Source organism: Sitophilus oryzae, unplaced genomic scaffold, assembly GCF_002938485.1.
Source record: "Sitophilus oryzae breed Bouriz unplaced genomic scaffold, Soryzae_2.0 scaffold_1701_pilon_pilon, whole genome shotgun sequence".
Lineage (NCBI taxonomy): Eukaryota > Metazoa > Arthropoda > Insecta > Coleoptera > Curculionidae > Sitophilus > Sitophilus oryzae.
The window spans coordinates 1,626,666-1,648,222 of NW_022146393.1; the positions used below are offsets into that span (position 1 = coordinate 1,626,666).

The window sequence follows — 21,557 nt, forward strand, 5'->3', positions numbered from 1 at the left end:
TAACTTATCTATTTTTATTAGAATTATATATTTTTATAACAATTTTAATAACTACAAACATTTATTCACAACGTAAAATAAAACAACAAATTATTGAGTCTACCCCACGTCTACCCTACATCATAGTTTTACATTTTTTAAATAAAATTAGACACTGATAAATCGGAATTTAAATCGGCGATATTTGAGGTCCATCGCGGTGTTACTAAGATTTTTGATATGTTCCTTCCTTAGTCTTCTTATTCAAAGATATCCGAAAAGTGGTTAAAAAGAGGAGTGAATATAATTTTATTAATATTTCACATTAATTTCCTAAACACCAAGGATAACAGAATAAATATATTATTTTTCACTTAGATGCAGCCTTAATTAACAAACATTTTTTGTATTTAAAGTGGTCCCAAATTTTTAGCGGTTTTTAAGATATTCCTGACTGTATTATATTACATATGGGGTATTCAGCGGTAAAATACCAAAGGTCGTAGGTGGCTTTGATAACAATTTACTGTTGGAAGAAGATTTAGGAACACATTAAATATAATAAATATTCAATTTGTAGTTCTGCATCTAAAAGAAAAATAATATACAGGGTGTTGCATATCTCGTCTCGCTAGCTCGTGTGTCACGGCCTTGAATTTTTACTCTCAGCGTGCGTAAAAAGTTTCACCTCAAAAAAAGCACAAGTTACGCCACTGTGTTCTACAAAAAAAAACTCTACGGGACTAAAGATACGGCTATGCAAGGTACGATGAGGGTCGAAAAATGCGACATTTTCAAATTTGCTTTGTATTTCAGGAACAAAGAGAGCAGAGCTGCAAGCTCACAGAAAACTTAAGTCTTTTCTTGACTTAAATCATTTTAATGACTTAAATCATTTGATTTTAAGTCATATTTCGAAAGCTGACTTAAGACTTAAAGTTTAAGTCATTTTCAAAATGACTTGTGACTTAAGTCTGTATTCCGAAATAAAAAAAAAGATTTAAGTCATTAGAAAAAGATTGAAGTCTTTTAAAAGATTTAAATCTTTTTGGAAAAGATTTAAGCCTTTAAAAAAGATTTAAATCTTTTTTTAATGACTGAAGTCTTTTACAAAAGACTTAAATCTTTTATAAGATTTAATTTTTTATGAGATTTAAGTCTTTTTAGAAAAGATTTCAGTAAAAAAGATTTAAATCTTTTTTTAATGACTTAAGTCTTTTACAAAAGACTTAAATATTTTAGAAGATTTATATCTTTTATGAGATTTAAGTCTTTTTAGAAAAGATTTAAGTCAGGAAAAAAGATTCAAATCTTTTTTTAATGACTTAAGTTATTTTACAAAAGACTTAAATCTTTTAGAAGATTTAACCTTTTATTAGATTTAAGTCTTTTTAGAAAAGATTTAAGTCAGTAAAAAAGACTTAAATCTTTTTTTAATGACTTAAGTCATTTAAAAGATTTAAGTCTTTACAAAAATGACTTGACTTGAAAGAAAATGAATTAAGTCAAAGACTTAAAACTTAAGTCATTTTAACTTTATACTGAAACTGACTTAAGACTTAAATCATTTTGATTTTAGAATTGACTTAAGACTTAACACTTAAGTCTCTTTAAAACAGACTTGTTGCAGCTCTTATTTTAGTTTTTTAGAAAAGTAGCAAAGGGATATGAAAACTGCATCTATGTATCCCTATATACAGGGTGGTCCGAACTGTATTCTGGAAACTTCGGCAGCATATTCTGCAGATAAAAATAAGTAAAAAAGTTCGTATAAATGTATGTCCTAAAATGCTTAGTTTCGGAGATACAGAGTGTAGAAATTTCATTTTTATTTCGATTTTTTCCAAATAATTTCTAAAGTAAAGTCAATATTTGAATGAAAATTGGTGTCTGGGAGTTTTTTGACATGAGAAATTTGATTTTGATGTCAATATGGCTCCTACTTGTAGAGGGCGCATTTAGTATATGCGCCCGTTATATTTGTATATGCGTTAGTATATATTTAGTATATTATTCAGTATATAATTACTGAGTAAAAAAATATACATTAACGACGTTTTTTACGTAAAAAAGATCTCTTGGTAAAAATCGCTGCGTGTAATGGTTTTCGAGATATTTGGAATCGAAATTATCAATACCTGTCATCATTGACATTAATTAAACATGTTGACTAAATAGTTGTTAAACTGAAATCATAAATTTGAAATATTTTTGTGCCAAAAGTTCAACAGAAACTGTTTTATCATCATTTTTTGCAGAAAAATTTATGATTAATCTAAACAAAATAAAAATTTCCCAAATTTATTATTTCAGTGAAATAACTATCTACTCAACGTGTTTATTTTTCGTCAATTATGACATGTATTGACAATTTCCATTCTAAATATCTTAAGAACGGTTGCTCGTAGCGATTTTTATAAAGAGATATTTTTTTACGTAAAAAGTCACAGAGATGTATATTTTTTCGCTCGGTACTTTTATACAGGTACGGACAAAAAGTTATTACGCTTCAAAACAGTTAAAACACATGTAGGTGGCGCCCTCTACTAGTAGGAGTTATATTGACATTAAAATCAAATTTCTCATGTCAAAAAACTCTCCCAGACATCAATTTTCATCCAAATATTGACGTTGCTCCAGAAATTATTTAGAAAAAATTGAAATAAAAATGAAACTTCTACACCCTGTATCTCTGAAATTAAGCATTTTAGACCTACATTTATACGAACTTTTTTACTTATTTTTATTTGCAGAATATGCCGAAGTTTCCGGAATACAATTCGGACCACCCGTATAATAATGAGAAACCCTATAAAACACACGAAAATGGGACACTCTGTATCAATTCAAAAAAAAATGATACTAAAATAAAGATCCACTTATAAACGGTGACGCGTTGAAAAAGTTAGTTCTGAATGCAAAAAAGTGTTGTAAAATCATTTTTTGTTCTTTGAACCAATGCCGATTACCTTGAAGAGTCGACGCATGTAAAACACCACGATGATGCCTCGGATGATCAGCTTCCACTCTTTTTTATATATTATCTTTTTATAATTTGGATTAGATCATTCACTTGCTATGAGGAATTATTAATTATTATCATTATTTTTATTCTTATGGCAGATCTGCGCGGAGGAAAAAAATCGGCCTTGATGCAAAGTCTGAGTTAAAAATTGCTTCAAAAAAATTGTCTGGTATTAATCATTACATAGTTAATAGTGTATTAGTATGGTAATATCGGAAATCTTTTTTTTAATTCCTTATACATATATTGGAAAATAATATGCCTGATGAGATGTTTAACAGAGAGGAAAAAAAACTGAAATAAATAAGGATTAAAATTATAAAGATAAACACATTAAATAAACAACGTCATTATGACTAAATAATTGTTTGTTTGAATATAAAATCAGCATTTATTATATCATCGTAAATGATAGTTGAATTAAAAAAAATAAGGAAGAACAGTCAAAGAAGTTTTATAAAAATTTGTTAAGTACCATTCATACATCCAACGCTAACCATAAAGGGATAGAATTATAAAAAGGGACAATATTTTGAAGTGTCTTGTATACATAAGATCTGTAATTTAATAAGTCTTATATAAGAATGTTCAACCATCGTTCAACCTCACGTCATTATACTCTCAATCACTTACAAACCAGATGAAAGAGATTGGTGACGTCATTACGGCATTTCGTAAATTACTGCATAGTCTTTTTAGTAATTGTCATTAATAACGGTTTATATTTTATTAGCGGACAATTTTAAAATGCCGCTCGAATGGCTTAAGTCATATCTTGGCAACAGAAGGCAGCTTGTGAGGATTGATACGTCTATGTATTCTTGTAAGCCTATAGAATGTCGTGTCCCTCAGAGTTCAGTACTTTGGCCCTATTTTGTTTCTGGTGTTTATCAACGACATTGCAAATCTAGACATTAGAGGTAAAATCTGCCTTGTGTTCTATTTGTTTTGCGGACGATACTAGTCTCACTTGGAGCGGCCCAGCTGTTACCGGTACTATATATAATAATATATCCAGTGACATACGCACCATTAAATCTTGGTGCGATTCTAATCTCATATGCCTCAACCTATCAAAAACTAAAGTTTTGTCATATAAAAGCACTATACAACCTTTTGTACTTAGTAACACCACTATTGACGTCGTGGACTCTGTGAAATTCTTAGGACTTGCTGTAGACAACTCGTTAAAATGGGACTTTCACATCGAAGCTCTATCAAAGAAACTAAGCGCTGCCTGTTTTGCGCTAAGATCAGTTTCTAAGGAACTTAACTTATCAACCTCTAGAATAGCCTATCATGCTCTTTTTGAGTCACATCTTCGTTATGCCCTTCCATTCTTCTGGGGTACTTGCTGCGCAACAAATTTTGATCGTATTTTCAGACTTCAAAAGAGAGCAGTTCGATATTTATTGGGACTGAACAGTAGAACTCACTGTCAGAATTTCTTTAAAAATTTCAAAATACTGACTCTTCATTCTTTATTCGTTTTTGAATCCGTTTGCTTAATCCGCAAGCACATATCTGCTATTCCCGAAAGGCCATCTCATAACTATCCACTTAGGAATGCACGATCTTTATCTGCCAACCCCGAGCTCAGAACTAGTTAAAGGTTCAATACTGTACAATGCCAAAAAAAATGTACAATCATCTGCCTTTGAATATCAAGTCGCTTTTATTCTTTTCCGCATTTCCCAAAGCTCCGAAATCATACTTACTGGAGAGAGTAACGGTAAACGCGCGCGCGCGGACTTTTTTGTTGATGTTTAATCATAAACAATTTTGAATTTTTAAAATTTGATCATCTCACACACTGGTCAAGTATTTAATATTTTATAACTCATAATTATATCTATTTACTGCTTACTGTTCTGCGATTGTTCATGTATGTTCTATTTGTAATTTTAATGACTTAAATTTTTTTGAATTGTATGATTTTTATTGTGTATTTTTTGTTGTTTGTATTTTTTTGTGCTTTTGTTTGTTTTTTGAGTGCTTTGTCGATGAAGTTGTTTTGGCTTTTTGCACAATAAAGCGTTGTTTTTTGTTTGTTGTTTGTTGTTTACATTAATAATAATTGTTTATATTTTATTGGCGGACATTAATCAATGTCAAAATTAAAATCTGATTGTTGCTGTAAAGCAAAATTAAAATATTTTTATTGCAAAAATCCCTCAAAGATTTAACCAAAATGAACAAGAACTCATTGATATGCTGGTAGAACACTTTTGCCTGTGGACGCTGTATGCCCTGCTGGCAAGCGAAACCTTGGGTCGGCGTTTACATGTATATACTCTGTTTTTTTTTCTCAGGTAAGATTTCGACAGACGATGACAGAAGAAAAGCAGATGACGTCCCATATCAATCTATTTATTTTACTAAAAAGAGTTTTTAATAATTTTTAAGTTATCTATGGATGGGTTTAAATATAAATCCGTCATGCGTCGTGTCTTGTTGTTTTTAACTAGTTTTATTGGTTTATTTAAAAAATGACAGATCGTATTTCAATTTTATTGGTTTGACGGAACGATGAACGACAAACGAACGCCGATGCGTATGAACTCGCCTTTAGATTTTTGTCATTTTTGACGCTTGTCAAAGTCTTGCCAAATTATAGGTTATAATTTTGTGTCAACTTTGTTAAATACCCTGCGTTTTGGAAGATGATGCATTTTGATTCGTATTATTACGTGTGTTTGTGTGTCTTTGAAGTCAAGTGGAGGAAAAATCGAGTGAAAATTAATTGTAGACCCAGAGCACAGTTTATGGTTAATACTCGCTGCCCAGGCAGAAAGTCTTATACACCAATGAAGTTGCCATCGATAAAGTTTGTATACCATTTCGTCGTAGAAAGTGCATCTCGTCAGTGTTCCCAACTCTCAAAAATTTATCTCCCAGAAAATCTAAACACTCGCATCAAACATCCCCAAAATATCCCTAAAAACCTAAAAAAATATCCCGAAAAAACCCTAAAATATAAATAATAATAAATAAACAATTTGTTGTGTTTTAAGTGGTTGACCTTGAGGGTGCAGCCACACTATCATAAAAACGGCGTATCGGCGTAACGACCTTGAATCGATTTACAGTAATTTTATTGGCTGAAATTTTTGACAGATGAATTTGACAGATAAAATTTCTGACAGATGAATGTTTCAGCCAATAGAATTACTGGAAATCTATTCAAGGTCATTACGCCGTTACGCCGATACGCCGTTTTAGGATAGTGTGGCTGCACCCCTGAAACGTCTGATCACAGCAACGTAGCCAACTGTTCGAAACTTTCCATTAAAGCAGATTAAAGCAATATCAAACCTTCTTAAATCCAAACAACTAAAATCCCCACAACTGTTTTCCAAGATTCGGTGATTAAAATAAATAAATTATTTTGTTTTATTGATACTTTCCTATTAATTTTCAAAAATAGCAGTAGCGGTCTTATCTCCTCTTTGGTAGCGGTAAAATTCCATTGAAATTTTATCCCTAAAAATATCCCCAAAAAATTTTACTCCCTAAAAAAATCCCCATATAGATTTTTTCTCCCCAAATTTAGTGATAAAATCCCGGAGTTGGTAACACTGCATCTCGTATATGGTAGAAGGATCAAACTAAACACATACTAAAAACTGGAGTAGCTGTAAAATATCGACATCACACGATAGGTAAATAATGGATTTTAGTACTGCAGAAAAATAATGTCAAAAGGTATCAACTGGTTTAAAAAAATTAAGATTAAAGTTAATTAATCAACCTTTAAGGTATAAAATTTGGTAGGTGTTATTATTAATAAAATAGTTTGTTTTATTTACCTATGTTGTTTTATTTATTCCTGTGGAATATTACAAATTTGTATTTGTACATAAGTTATATTGATAAATATAATAGTTTCATAAAGCTTGAAAGTAAATAATAGTTCTTTTTTATATTTTTTTGGTATGTAGTTTCTTGTTCTTGTTTGTTTTGTATTAACACATACCGTTTTTATTAAATAAAATAACTCAATTACATTTTTTCAGTTTTATACAGTTTTTTTCACAATATTTTGAAGTAATCACTTGTCATATTGTCAATCAAATTTTAAATATATGCTGCTATGCGTTCCAGTTGTACCAACTTATTTCTTTGTAAAATAAAATAAACTACTTTGAAATTAAAATGACAAACACAACTATCACTGTCAAGGATCTTCTCGTTGGACAGACTATAGGAGTGAATCGCTACGGTAATCTACGCAATCTAGTAAGTCGGAGAGACCAAAAATACGAAGTATTTATTACATTATCACTTCATATGACGCTAGATTTCATGCGCTTGGAAAAATACTTGCCTTCTGTATTTATTCAGCACATCTTATTTTACTAAGCGTGTTGACCGTACTCTTCGTATACACACAAAAATCGGGACCCAAAACCAGAAATGCCGACCCCTAGTATGAAGTAAGTACAATGCAAAGGTGCAATATTCCTAAATAAAATACAAAATCATAGCGTTTTTAAATAATATAGTGAGTTGCTGATGGCTTTAGAAAGACGAATTTCAACCGTCCAAAGGATTGGAATTAAAGGGATCGTAACTGATGAAGAGTACAAGGAAAAAATAATAAATGCCGAAAAAACGGAACTCGCTCAATCGATAATAAAGGAACGCACTTTAAATTTTCTAAATAATATGAACTGATCTCAGAGACACACGCTAAAATTCATTTGACAAATAATGATGACGTAACAGTGAACGATGGCTGAACATCCTTTATACAAAAATATTGCTGCTTATTTTTTGCCACATATAAATTATAAAAAGAAATCATAGCTCTCAATTTTATTAATGGCATAGAAATAAACAGTACAGATATTTTTGTTTTTAAATAAAAATAAATTGTGCATTTATTTTCTTTAAATTTGACTATATTGTTTCATAATACCTTGTGATCGAAAAAAAACGGCGTCAGCGATGGCTGTGAAATGAAGATCCCTGTCATTTTATATGGGAAATGTCATTGATCGTCATTTACCAGCCAACTGGACGCCGTTTTTTTCGATCATACGGTATTTGAAAATCTAAAGGACTTTGACTTTCAGAGCCATCTAGCCGGCGTTACTCAAAACTCTTCACCGCAAAACTCTGCAACCTTACAGAAATTCTCGTGTTCAAAATATCGACCGATATACCGTTGTTTGAAAGAAAACCAACGAATATATATGTAGGTTAAAGAAATACACAGCAGATGTCCCCATATGTATAATATATTGATGATCGTCTATGGGCTAGGGGCCAAGAGGCTTCACTGATCAATAGAAATTATCCAGATTAGGGGATAACTTTTTTACTTGATGTTTTCAAAACCTTTCCAATAGATGGAGCTAAAATAATAAATTTGTGGCCGTTACAGGTTGTAAATTAGGCACACTAAACAATTAAGTTATTTAATTAACTCGATAAGTAGTTACAAAGTAAATCACTATTACAAAATATGAGAATTCGGTTTTTTAGCGCGAAAATGTGTGTGTCGAAGGTCGAATATCCACAGACCTCTTTTTTCTCTTCCTCGAATGACAGACATCAGCTGGTCAACCATTGAGGGTTGCTACTTTCCTGCCGTGGAGTAAACTAATCTGTGGCGGCCTGTCAGAAGGCATACTGTTAGAACGCCCACAGTACTCCCCCCGGATAAAGTTCATAGGGAAAATTGAACTTGCTTACGAGCTCGGGGTCCCATATAGGTACGTAGTGGCGGTTGAGGTCCTGGATCGTGAGCGGGGTCGTCTTCTGTCTTGAGCAGAAAAGCTGGTTTAAGCCTCTCTAACGAAACTGTCTGTTGCTTGTCTCCAACTTGAATGGAAAAGTTTCTGTCGGTCCTTGACAAAACTTGGTAAGGGCCATTGTAAGGTGGTTGAAGAGGAGTCCGGACAGAGTCATCTCGTATGAAGACATGACTGGAGGTAAATAGGTCTTTGTGAATGAAGACTGACTTCTTGACATGATGACTTGCTGGAACTGGCTGAATTTTCCTGATCTCCTCACGGAAGTGTTGTAGAAAAGTGTCTGGTTCTGGAGGCATATCCTCATTGAAGAAATATTCTCCAGGAAGTCGGAGGGTGCAACCGAAAAGGAATTCAGCAGCTGAAGCCTTGAGGTCCTCTTTGTAGCAGGTTCTGAGGCCTAGTAGAATTGTTGGAAGGATATTTACCCAGTCAGCAGTTTGATGACACTTAATGGCTGCCTTGAATGAGCGATGCCAGCGCTCAACAAGTCCATTAGCTTGTGGGTGATAAGCAGTTGTGCGTATCCGTTTGGTTCCCAGTAAGTTTGTTAAAGCCTTGAAGAGAGTACTTTCAAACTGGCGGCCTTGATCGATAGTGACGATTTTGGGAGAACCATATCGTGAAACCCACACTGAGTAGAACGTCTTGGCGATGGTGTCAGCCGTCTGGTCTTTAATTGGAACTGCTTCTGGCCAACAAGAAAACCTGTCGATCATGGTTAGACAATATTGGTAGCCTTGAGATGGTGGAAGCGGTCCAACAATGTCTATGTGAACGTGTTGAAATCTCTGGTCAGTCAAAGGAAAATTCAGAGGTGTTAGTTTATTGTGACGATGGATCTTCGATTTTTGGCAAGGTATGCATGTTTTGCACCAGTAGACAATATCTCTGTGCATGGAGGTCCAGACGAATTTTCCTCTGATTTGCTGCTTTGACGAACGGGCACTGGGATGAGAAAGTTTATGGACCATATCAAAAACTCTTCTCCTTAAAGTTTTCGGAACGAAGGGCCTGATTGTGTTGGTTGAAGTGTCACAGATGATGGTTTGGTTTGAATCCAGGGAGAATGCTTGCAGATTCAGTCCTGTTGTTACGTCTCCAGATAGAAGAGACTGTAGATCTTCATCCTCTTTCTGTTGCTCAGCAATTTCCTCAGTTGACACAGAAATTGGCATGGTGATTGTATCTAAACGGGAAAGAGCATCAGCAGCAACATTCTGTTCACCTGGTATGTACTGAATGTTGGTACTGAACTGAGAAATGAAGTCCAATTGTCGAATTTGGCGTGGTGATGCTTTTTGAGGCTTCTGATTGAAAGCGTGAGTGAGGGGACGATGATCAGTTCTGATGACAAAAATCCTGCCTTCCAACATGTGACGGAAATGCTTGATTGATTCGTAGATGGCAAGAAGTTCCCTGTCATATGTAGAGTAGTTCTTCTCAGTAGGCGAAAGTTTCTTAGAGAAAAATCCAAGAGGATACTGATGACCATCAATCATTTGCTCTAGTGTGGAACCAATGGCAAGATCAGAAGCATCACAAGTTAGTATGAGTGCAGCATTCTCTTTGGGATGTGCCAACAGTGCTGCGTTACTGATGTCGTTGATGCAACTATAAAATGCTTCGTCTGATTCAAGAGTCCATGCAATTGGAGTCTTGTCGTTCTTCTTGCTGTCATGAAGATACTCATTTAGAAGTGCTTGATTCCGTGCCGCGTTTTTGATGAACCTTCGATAAAAATTGACCATGCCCAAAAATCTTCTTAGTTCGACAACTGTCTGAGGTTTTTTGTAGGACTTGATTGCTTCAATTTTGGACTGAAGAGGCTTGGTTCCCTGTGACGAAATTTCGTAACCCAAGTACTGTACTTGTGACATTCCAAAAGTGCATTTCGAAGGATTAATTTTGAGTCCATAATCTTGAAATCTCTTGAAAATCAGGCCAAGATGGTGAAGGTGCTGCTGTTCGTTGTCCGAGGCAATAAGGACGTCGTCGATGTAACTGTAGCAAAAGTCAAAATCTCTAAGTATGTGATCAATAAACCTCTGAAATGTTTGTGCTGCATTTCTAAGACCAAAAGTCATTACAGGAAATTCAAACAGTCCAAAGGGGGTGATGACAGCTGTTTTTTGGATATCTTCTTCAGCTACGGGTATCTGATGATATGCTCTGGCCAGATCAAGGGTCGAAAAAAATTGTTTTCCATGAAGTTTGTACGAAAAGTCTTCAATGTGGGCAATTGGATAGCTGTCTGGAATGGTTTTTGAGTTGAGGCGGCGATAATCTCCGCAAACACGCCATTCACCTGTCTTTTTGGGCACGAGATGTAAGGGACTAGCCCAAGGGCTGTCTGAGGGTCGACAAATGCCTTGCGACATCATGTATGCAAACTCTGCCTTCGCAATTTTGAATTTCTCAGGTGGTAATCTTCTGGGCCGATCTGCCACCGGAGGTCCGTTGGTAACAATATGGTGGAAAACTGATCCTGACTTGGCTGTGGAGACTATTGAGGGATTTGTAATTTCCGGAAACTTTTGAAGTAAAAGGTGAAATTTTGATGTTTTTGACACTATGGTGACTGCAGGTTCAGAGCAGGGTAGAAAACGTCCAGGAACATGAAGATTTGTTATGGAATCAGAAATTTTTCGATTTTTGAGGTCCACGACAAGGCCAAAATAAGCTAGAAGGTCTGCTCCAATGATAGGACGTGGAACATTGGCAATGATGAATTTCCAGGTAATTGGGCGTCTTAGGCCGAAGTTTAAAGTAAGAATTTTGTACCCAAAAGTTTCTATAATTGAGCCATTTGCAGCATGTAATGGAAAATCAATATTGATAGTGTTGTTCTTACCAAAACTTTTAGGAAGAACGCTTATGTCGGCGCCAGTGTCCACTAGAAAGTTGGCTCCAGTTGCTTTGTCCTTGATGAAGAGGCGGTATTGCTTTGTTACACCTGTGTTGGCTGCTCCTCTATCTCCAACGGTGCGTCTAGTTTTTTGGTTGGTTGAAGCTGCAGGGTGTGTTGCACTTTTTTGCCTTGTTTCCAAATTGGTTGTGGTAGAAACAATACTCCTTGTTGTCAGTAAGAGCTGTTCCTCTGCTTGAACTCCTAAGTCGAGATCTGCTACGATTTCTGAGTAGGTTATCGAGCTTTTCTGACATTTCAGACACTTGCTGTGATAGCTGGGAAATTTGACCTTCACATCCACATAGATTTTGTTTGGGCTTACTGGATACCTCAGCGATGAAAGCTGGAGAATTTGATGTGACTTCGATGACTTTGTCGGCTATTTCAGACATTTTCGTCAGATCTAGCCCTGCTGACGCTGACAGGACTACTTGGATATTGGTAGGAAGTCTTTGTAGCCATAAAGTTTGTAGAATGGTGTCACTGACGAAATTTTTGGCCAAAACTCGCATTTCCCTGAGTAATTGTGATGGTTTCTTGTCATTTAACTCAATTTCGCTGAGTAGCTTTTTTGATTTGTCGCTCTTGAGAGTCGCTGCATCGATCAATGAGGGTCGTTTTAAGCGATTCATATTTGTTGTTTTCCGGAGGATTAGCAATTAGATCTGATACATGTTGGAGGGTATCGATGTCCAAGACAGAAATTACATGGAAATATTTGAGCTGATCAGATCTGAGGCGGAAAGTTGCGAATTGAGCGTCCACTTGTGCAAACCAAAGGTTGGGATTCGCTTTCCAGAAAGGAGGCAGTCGGATATTCCTTACCTCGTTCACTTCATCGATGGATTGTTGTGTCTGGGATTGTCGTAGTGTTGCTGGGGCCGAATTATCACTGTTTGAGGCGGAGGCCGAATCCGTTCCATTAGAGTCAGAGTTGTGCATGATGCAGGTGATGTACGTTCGAATTGGACACTTGAAACTTTGAAACTAACGAGTCTGTACACACGCGAACTGCGGCGAGCTACACGATCACGTCGGGGTCACCAATGTGGCCGTTACAGGTTGTAAATTAGGCACACTAAACAATTAAGTTATTTAATTAACTCGATAAGTAGTTACAAAGTAAATCACTATTACAAAATATGAGAATTCGGTTTTTTAGCGCGAAAATGTGTGTGTCGAAGGTCGAATATCCACAGACCTCTTTTTTCTCTTCCTCGAATGACAGACATCAGCTGGTCAACCATTGAGGGTTGCTACTTTCCTGCCGTGGAGTAAACTAATCTGTGGCGGCCTGTCAGAAGGCATACTGTTAGAACGCCCACAAATTTAATGCAAAAGTCGTTAATTCCTGATAAGAGAATTCTTTAATTGGCAACAGATTTTTAACCGACCATACCAACAGGTATGGTAGGCTATTAAGATCGGCAAAAAAAGAGTTTTTTTAATTTCACTCAAAATGAGTCATTTGGGTCATAAATGACCTAAATACAAAATATTTTCATGGTGTCCGTCTGTCTGTAACACGATAACTCAAAAACCGCTAAACCGATTTTAACCAAATTTGGCACAAAAATACTGTGGCATCCGAGAATCTGGCCATTAGTTTTTGGTGGGAGGGGGGGGAGGTTGGTAAGGGGGTATGGGAGAGAATTAAAAATTTAAAAAAATCGTAACTCCAAAATTACAGTAGCTAGCGAAACGCGGTTTTCAATGTAAGATTAGGAATAATATTTGCAACAAAATTTGTAATAACATCAAAATCAGTCAAAGTCGCAGTTTATGAGTTATTCCGTGTTTCCGTAGTTCGTTTTTGAAAAAAACTCCCATCGGACGCGACCCCAGGTGGCGGATAGGGGAAATAACCGCGGACCAAAATTGGAAAAATTCCTTTACTTTGAAACTAATAGAACTGCCTACCAACTTTTTATTAACATATTTTAGTATGGGCGGCTATACGTGCCTCCCGGCGCCAATTTTTTTGAATTGAATCTAAATTAACTTAAACAATTATTTTCAAAAAAATATCCAAAAATGACATGGAAAATACCAGAAAATGCTATCTATCCCACCCGTTATAATATATTCAGTCGCTGTTCCATAATGTAGTTAGATTAGGTAATGTTCTTTTAAAAAACCATCAATTTTCGTATTTAATTACTAATAACTAAGAAATCGCCATTCGGTTGTAATATATATTTTATTTTACAGGACTAGAGAATAAACATCACATTGTTTTATATTACACAAGATACCTAAGTACAATATAAGATCATTATAACACTTAAAATACATTTAATTACATATTAATATATCATATATTTAATATCGAGCCTTCAAATACATTTTTTGAACTACCTACTTGCCAGTGACTATAATTTCTTTTATTTTAATTAGCCCTATTATTGGAAACCATCCATTTTTGTTTTCTTTCTTTCGTAGATCAGTCATAATTTATTTGGTCTGTTTACTTTGGCGTCATTATAATAAATTCTTTTTATATTTTTCTCTTATCTGTCACAGAGACTTCTTTATGCATAATATATACATTTTCTTATTAAAGAATTATTCATTATCTCATTTTATATTTTTCATAATTTTCATTCTAAGTAATGCCATTCATTTTTACATCATGCTCTCAATCATATTTAATAGTCAGTTCTTGTACATATCGCATAACACCTTCTCCATTGGAGTATTTCCGATAGTTTTCTGGAAAAAGACAGCTTCTATTCTGGAGGCAGGTACCAATCGAAGAAGCGGCAACATCAGCAACAATCTACCAAAACGGGCAACTTGTCCGGGTAACTGGGTTCTACAATGTTGCCACAACATCACTTGGGCTTGATCCTGTAGATTTTCTATTTGACTTGGATCCTTCAAACCCTTCGTTTCTGCAACAATAATTTAAAAATATGTTTATAAAATGTTATCTAAACAGGGTGTCCCAGGCTGAGCGCGCATTAGAAGTTTCTAGAGAACTCAATATCTAGATCGGAGATTTTTTGTTTATCGTTATTTTACGACAAGATCTATCGATTAAAAATATTTTCAATTTAAATGGGTACCTCCATTTTTTATTACATATTTAAATTCTCTGTAAAATTTTATGAGTATTGATGTGAAACACTCTATACATAACGTTAACCTTTTTGAGAGAAAAAATATTTAACATTTTTGGACGAAAAAACAAGTATAGTCTGTCAAAAAAATATGTATAGCCTAAAAGTCAAATTTAGTGATTACCACAGCCACTGTGACTTAAAGAGAAGACAAGTGGTGGATACCTATTTCAAAATTTAAATTGTTTCAAAGTCATAATAATGACCGTAACTATCTTGGAATTGAGCGATTAAAAAATTATCATAAATCACTTTTTTCAAATGGAAACCCATTTTTTATTTCGCTAGTGAAAAGTTTTTTTAATTCGTTACTTTTTGACTATACATGTTCCTGTGCCTTAAGTTAAGGTATAGGACATTAGGTTATTTAAGATTTAGTTTTAAAGCGTATATTTTTCGTAATTTCATCTAGCTTCCTTTGACATTAAGTGTCAAACCGCAGTTTAAAGAATATATACATACACAGTTGGCTCACTCTAAGGAATTCTATTGTTATTTTGACTTCAAAGGCGGCCCGTGACCCTTCGAGGTGACAAAAAATTTGTACGTTCATCGGGTGCAGCGGAAGTGCTATTTTATCAGTCAGAACGCTGGCCGTATACGAGGGATCAACTAAAAATACTAAGGAATTTTAATATAGCAAGTAGATATAATAGTAATTTGAGTTATAAAAACGTTTTCCTGAACATTTATCATTCCTGGATACTCATCGTTTTTCTCATGTGCTCGTCAATTGTTATTTTTACTGTTACATAAAATTTAGTAAAAACACTAAAAAACTTGTCAATAGCAGAATAAGTTGTATGCACGTATTTTTATTACCTGACGATAAAATTTGGACTTTCCAGGTAGGTAGTTAGGTAAAATTATGCACTTTACCAACCGGTAAATAGTGAAAAATCCAAAACATAATAGTCAAATATCTACTACTACTCTAAAATATCTATTAAAATAATAAACTAATTGTTAAAAATAAATATTTTGTGCACATTTCGAGTAAAATCTTTTCTTAATTTATATGTATATTTTTAAAACAATTTATTCATAGTTGGGTTTCCATAATTATAATATACTTAATATGTCTAATACTTTAATTATTATTGTATAGTTAATATCCTGTACTATATAAACATATACCTCTCTTCATCTTTTGGGCACCTAAAGAACGATATATTGTCTATCATTCTAGTTTTACAACCATCCACTGCACAAATATTTCTAGTAGTAAAATAAAAAAACTTGGAACGCTGTCACATGTCGAGCAACGGATGTAGACTGACCCAAGTCTACAAGACAGGCGGGGAGTGGCGGGAGGAATTTTGATACGGGCGAAGAGTGAATCAACTGTGTGGTCAAACTATCAGGTAATTTATTTCCATCTGCCAGAAAACTAATTATTTGAATTTCCTATATTATAATTATCGCCTGCGTAAAACTTTATATGAAGAACGACGTCGAAACACCGATTCCCATTAGAACACCGAAGTTAAGCGACGTAAGGCGATCCTAGTGGATGGACGGGTGACCGGTTCGAAACTCTGTATCGTGCTGTTGTCCAAAAAAAGGCAAAAGTGTAAAATCTATTGACACTGCTCATTCCCGCCGGTTCAAGGCCGGATGAGATCGGATATCTCGTGAGTAAGAGTCGATTTAGACACTTGCGAAGTCGGTAGGCCATTGACAATGATATGGCCGAGGACCGCGGTTCGGATTCCGCGTAAGCAAAGTACGCCCCGTCCAGATTAGCCCTGGCAGCAAAAATGAGACGTTAACTGAAATCTTTACTTTACTTTATTTTTTATCCCAGTACGGCTGGTAACTATCAAATAATTTTATTTATAAAAATATATCTCGTATTTACGCTTTTTAGTGATATCTAATAGTTAGTATACCGATATAATATTATATATAAAAAAACGGCGTAAAGTAGGCTTGGAAATAATGATCGATGATATACGATTTTTGAACAAAGTGTCACAATATGACATGGCCAAATCTATTGTTTTACATCACTTGACATAAGTAAGTCATAGGCTACTGGTTCAAATCAAAAAATCCTGAAAAATATACGCTTTAAAACTAAATCTTAAATAACTTAAAAACGATATATTTAGACATAGGAACATGTATAGGCAAAGAGTAACGAATTGAAAAATATTTTCACTAGTGAAATAAAAAAAGAAAGTTTCCATTTTGAAAAAAAAACTATTTATGATAATTTTTTAAGCGTTCAATTCCATGACAGCTGCGGCCATTATTATATGACATTCGAACGGTTTAATTTTTGAAATAGATAGTTTGGTTTGGTTTTCGTTGCCACGTCTTTTCTTTATGTTACAGTAACTGTGATAATCACTAAATTTGACTTTTAGCCTATAGGTACAAAACTTTTTGAAAGGCAGTTTTTTTCGTCCAAAAATTTTAAATATGTATGTTATTCCTCAAAAACGGTTAATGTTAGGTTTAGAGTGTTTAATATCAAAATTCATAAAATTGTACAGAGAATTTAAGTATATAATAAAATATGGGTGTACCCATTTAAAATACAAAAGTTGCTGTTAACTTTCGGTATTTCCGCTAAGTGCCGCCATATTGAAAATATTTTTAATCGATAGATCTCGTTGTGAAACAATGATGTACAAATCTGAATCTCAAATCTAGATATCGTAGTTCTCTAGTAACTTCTAATGCACGCTCAGCCTGGGACACCCTGTATACCTACAAACCTAAGTGAATCTAATTTACTTTGACTGTTTTTATACTACTATGTACCTGCTCTAAACAGTACTATAGCTTTCAAACAAGCGAATTCTGCTGGATCCACGTGAATTGATTTGTAACGCATCAGTGTATCAGCTAAAATTCGAACATCACCGGTTGAATTTCCATTTTTGCTGTGCTCGTTCAAATTAAATAAAGGACTGGCAGAGACATCTAGCGGCATACACCACTGGATAGCGTTGAGTAGAAATAATTCACTCCAGGCTTCTTCCAGAAGAATTACCTGAAAATGTAATATAACTTTTGAAGTGCATAAAGAAAATGTATAGTTGACATTTACCTGATCCCTAAATGGTAGGCTGGCAAAACTAGGTAGATTTTTCGCCCATTTAACCGCCATGAATAGTAATCTCGCCGATGTTTCGTAGATGGTTTCTTGGGATGATGGGTACAGACTTGTGAGAGTTGCTTGTTGAGGTTCGGGTCTAACTGGTCCACTACTGGAAGACACTCCACACCCTGATGATGGAGTATCGTCTTCTTCGTTGGTCACGTCTATACTTTCTTCTAAAAATCATCAAAAAACATTAGAATTTTTCATTTAGTTTAGTAAGTAATTAGTAAGTTTAGTAGTTCGTAGTAAGTTTAGATGGTAGAGAGATAATAAATTACTCAAAACAATTATCCCATATTTTCTAAAAAAAATATTAATTTGAAAAACAAGATACTTTGAATTCTCTTATTACTTACAGTTTTAAATAGTTCGGATACTGACAAGGGCAATTCGAAACAATAAGCCTACCCGTTGACCTGTAATTTCGACCGACTATTTAGTTGCAAAAGTGAAAACAATACATATTTATGGAGCCGATTGGCAGACTATTTGATTGCATGTTAGCGCGGCTCTAGAGGAATATACTTGTTCCAAATATGCAACTAAATAATCGGCCGATTAACAATTGCCTGTCAGTGCATATAATATTGGGCCGATCGGCTCCATAAAAATGTATTATTTTCATTTTTACAACTAAATAGTCGGCCGACTAAAAATTACATGTCAGTGCGTACTCTAATCATCCTAAAAAAACTCACAAGAGAAAGGCAGAAAAATGTATGCTTTATTTAGAAATATGTAATAATTACTTTTATTCAAATATGCGATAATTGTTTTGGGTAGGGTAGTTACAGATTTTCCTGAAAATCAATTATTATTGTCAATGTGACTTGTATACAGGAACAAGCCAAGAAAAAATATTTTTTAGTTCTGTAATTATTATCTCTACCTACCATCTATACTTATTACAACCAATTATACTAAAATTGAAGTTTTGTTCTTAACTTGCTTAACAGACATATTCAATTTTGATAATTATTACTTTTTGTAATGGTAACTATGATGTTATAGAATAATTGTATTAAACATTTGGGTAAAGATAGAAAAAATCGGAATAAATAGCGAACTATTAAAAATAGGTATAAGTATGACATACTTGAGTTTTGTAAAATATATCAGAAAAAATGATAATACATAAAATTTTGTAAAACTTGGAAAATAAGTTCGTCAGTAGTAGACGGGGCGGCTGTAGTGTAGTGTTGTGTTGTGTTTTGTCACAGAGCTGACATTTGGAGGTGGCGAGTCTTTTTGACTATTATTTTGTCACAGAGCTGACATTTGGAGGTTGCGAGTCTTTTTGACTATTAAGGATGCGAGTCTTTTGACTATTAGGATGCGAGTATTTTTGACTATTAAGGATGCGAGTCTTTTTGACTATTAAGGATGCGAGTCTTTTGACTATTAGGATGCGCGTCTTTATGACTATTAAGGTTGCGAGTCTTTTTGACTATTAAGGATGCGAGTCTTTTTGACTATTAAGGATGCGAGTCCTTTTGACTATTAGGGATGCGAATCTGTTTAGCGGCAAATTTGCGTCCGGGGAGAGCCCCTATACTTATTTCAGGTGACATCAGCTAGTTGTTGAATATTAACCAATAGATCCAAATAATATTTGAATTAGATGGAAGATATGGAATGGGATATATTGAATAGAATATCAGTGGCTAGGGAACGGAGTACCCCCGGGTGAGTTTTACTATTTAACTATCAATTTTATCCAGATCAGTAAATGTTTGCTTTGTTATTTTCACATACAATGAGAGTCTGCTTACCAATGACCAACTAAATGGATATTTGAGGTGAATTTGCATTGTCAGACCCGGTTTAGTAAGCCCCAGAAATAAGCGATTTTACAATTTAATACATAAAAAATTTAGATTTCTTAATTTTAAATAGTCGGATTTCATAAATATATTTTGAACACCCTGTAGCGTCTAATTAAAATATATTTACACATACATATATTTTTTCCTTTATCTCTATAAAAGTCTCCTACCAAATTTTAGTAGTCTAACTTCATAAACAGTCTGACAATTTTTACTACACTGAAAGTTGTTTACCCACACTGAGAGATTAAACAAATTCAAATATTACAAAAACTAATAATTTTAGGTATATACCTAACATCATATATAAAAAAGTTATAGAATTTTACACAGAATCTAAAAATAAAATAAAAAAGAGGGTGTTGCCTAGGTTGTCGCAGTTTTTTGAAGCACTTTGTATACTCTATAATAATTTTAAAATATGTAGCTTAACCTGTTCTATAACATTTATATTTAACATATTTTTGTAAACCTCGAAACAGTGAGATAATAAGATTTTACTCTGTCGTTGAGTCACCCTGTACCTAACTAAGACCAAGACCAGTCTTGCTCATCACTAACAAATAAAGATCTATAAATCTTTAAACAAAAAAATGTGGCGAACAAATCTTTATAATTTAATGAAATTCTAAATCGTTATACAGGATGCACAATATTATACAAAGTGGTAAATAAGTGCAAATATTTTAGGGGTGGTATATTTCAACCCCAGGAGGTATATAGAATAAAGTCATTCAACTTAAAGATTAATTTAAGATATATTTAAAACGATAATTATTATATAGAGAATTAAACATATTCAAAGCTTACTTATTGCACCTTTATAATACTCTCTCTTTATCTTATTTCTCTCAAAATAAAGTTAAGTAAACTGTCATTAAGTAAAACAAAACCAAAATCGCTTCAAACCGACGGAAGAGGCTTTGTTCATCCAACGAGCAAAGTATGTAAAATCCTTTTTTCTCCTTTTAACGTGGAAAATTATGCACAAACCGTATATAGGTATCCTTTGTTGTAAAGACGGATAGGGAGTTTTAATCTGTGGGGGGATTGCCTGCATCCTACGGCGTCTCCCTAATTATTCTTCAGGGAGCGGTAACGAGGTCGGGCTGGGATAGGGTTCGCAGGTCGGTGGCAAACGAAAGTTTTTAATGTTTCGGGGGGTCACAAAAAATGTCAAACCCTTTTTAAACGCCCTCGGCGACCTATCGCCCCGAAGTTTAGACGAAAAATAAAATATGAATGTGTATAACTAAATTGAAATTAGTTGCTTATACAGCTTATTGCTTTAAAATATACAATAGCGTATAAATTTTACTTAGTGTAATATCCAGACAAAATATACAGTACAAAACAGAAAGACCCAAGATATACAAACAAAATACAGGGTGTCCCAATATTCCGTGGACACAGAACTACTACGTATTTTTGGAATCAAAATAAGTTCATCGGACACAATTTACCTCTATACAGGGTGTGCCATTTTGGTTGAAATCATACGGTATATCCGTTATTAGTAAAGATAGAAGGATGCGGTTTGCACAAACCTATCCCACTTTTGTGTTAAACGGACGATGCTGCAAACAAAATTTTCACAGCCCTCTTCCATCTTCTGTTTCTGAGCTACAGGGTCTTTTCAAAAATTTTGCAATTTGGGATGTATCCCCCTGTATCTCTGTTACTGTTAAACGGATCGAGAAGGTGAAAACTGTTTATTGTAGAACTTTTTACGTAGAATACAGTGGTGTAGTCTGTTTTCCTACAAAAAATATTTTTGAAAATATGAACTAAAGCTCGAACTAAAGTTATGTTTTTCCAAA

General features: G+C 34.2%; 1 protein-coding gene across 1 annotated transcript in view; it reads right to left on the reverse strand.

Annotated features, from left to right (window-relative positions):
- Window positions 1-13,868: 13,868 nt before the first annotated feature.
- LOC115881206 (photoreceptor-specific nuclear receptor-like) overlaps window positions 13,869-21,557 on the reverse strand; it is a 75,200-nt gene continuing 67,511 nt past the window's right edge. The window contains exons 6-8 of the mRNA XM_030898617.1: window positions 17,858-18,084; window positions 17,569-17,800; window positions 13,869-14,568 (exon numbers count right to left, since the gene is read on the reverse strand). Coding sequence (XP_030754477.1) covers window positions 14,330-14,568; window positions 17,569-17,800; window positions 17,858-18,084 — 698 coding nt within the window. The 3' untranslated portion in view covers window positions 13,869-14,329. The remainder of the gene's footprint in view (window positions 14,569-17,568; window positions 17,801-17,857; window positions 18,085-21,557) is intronic.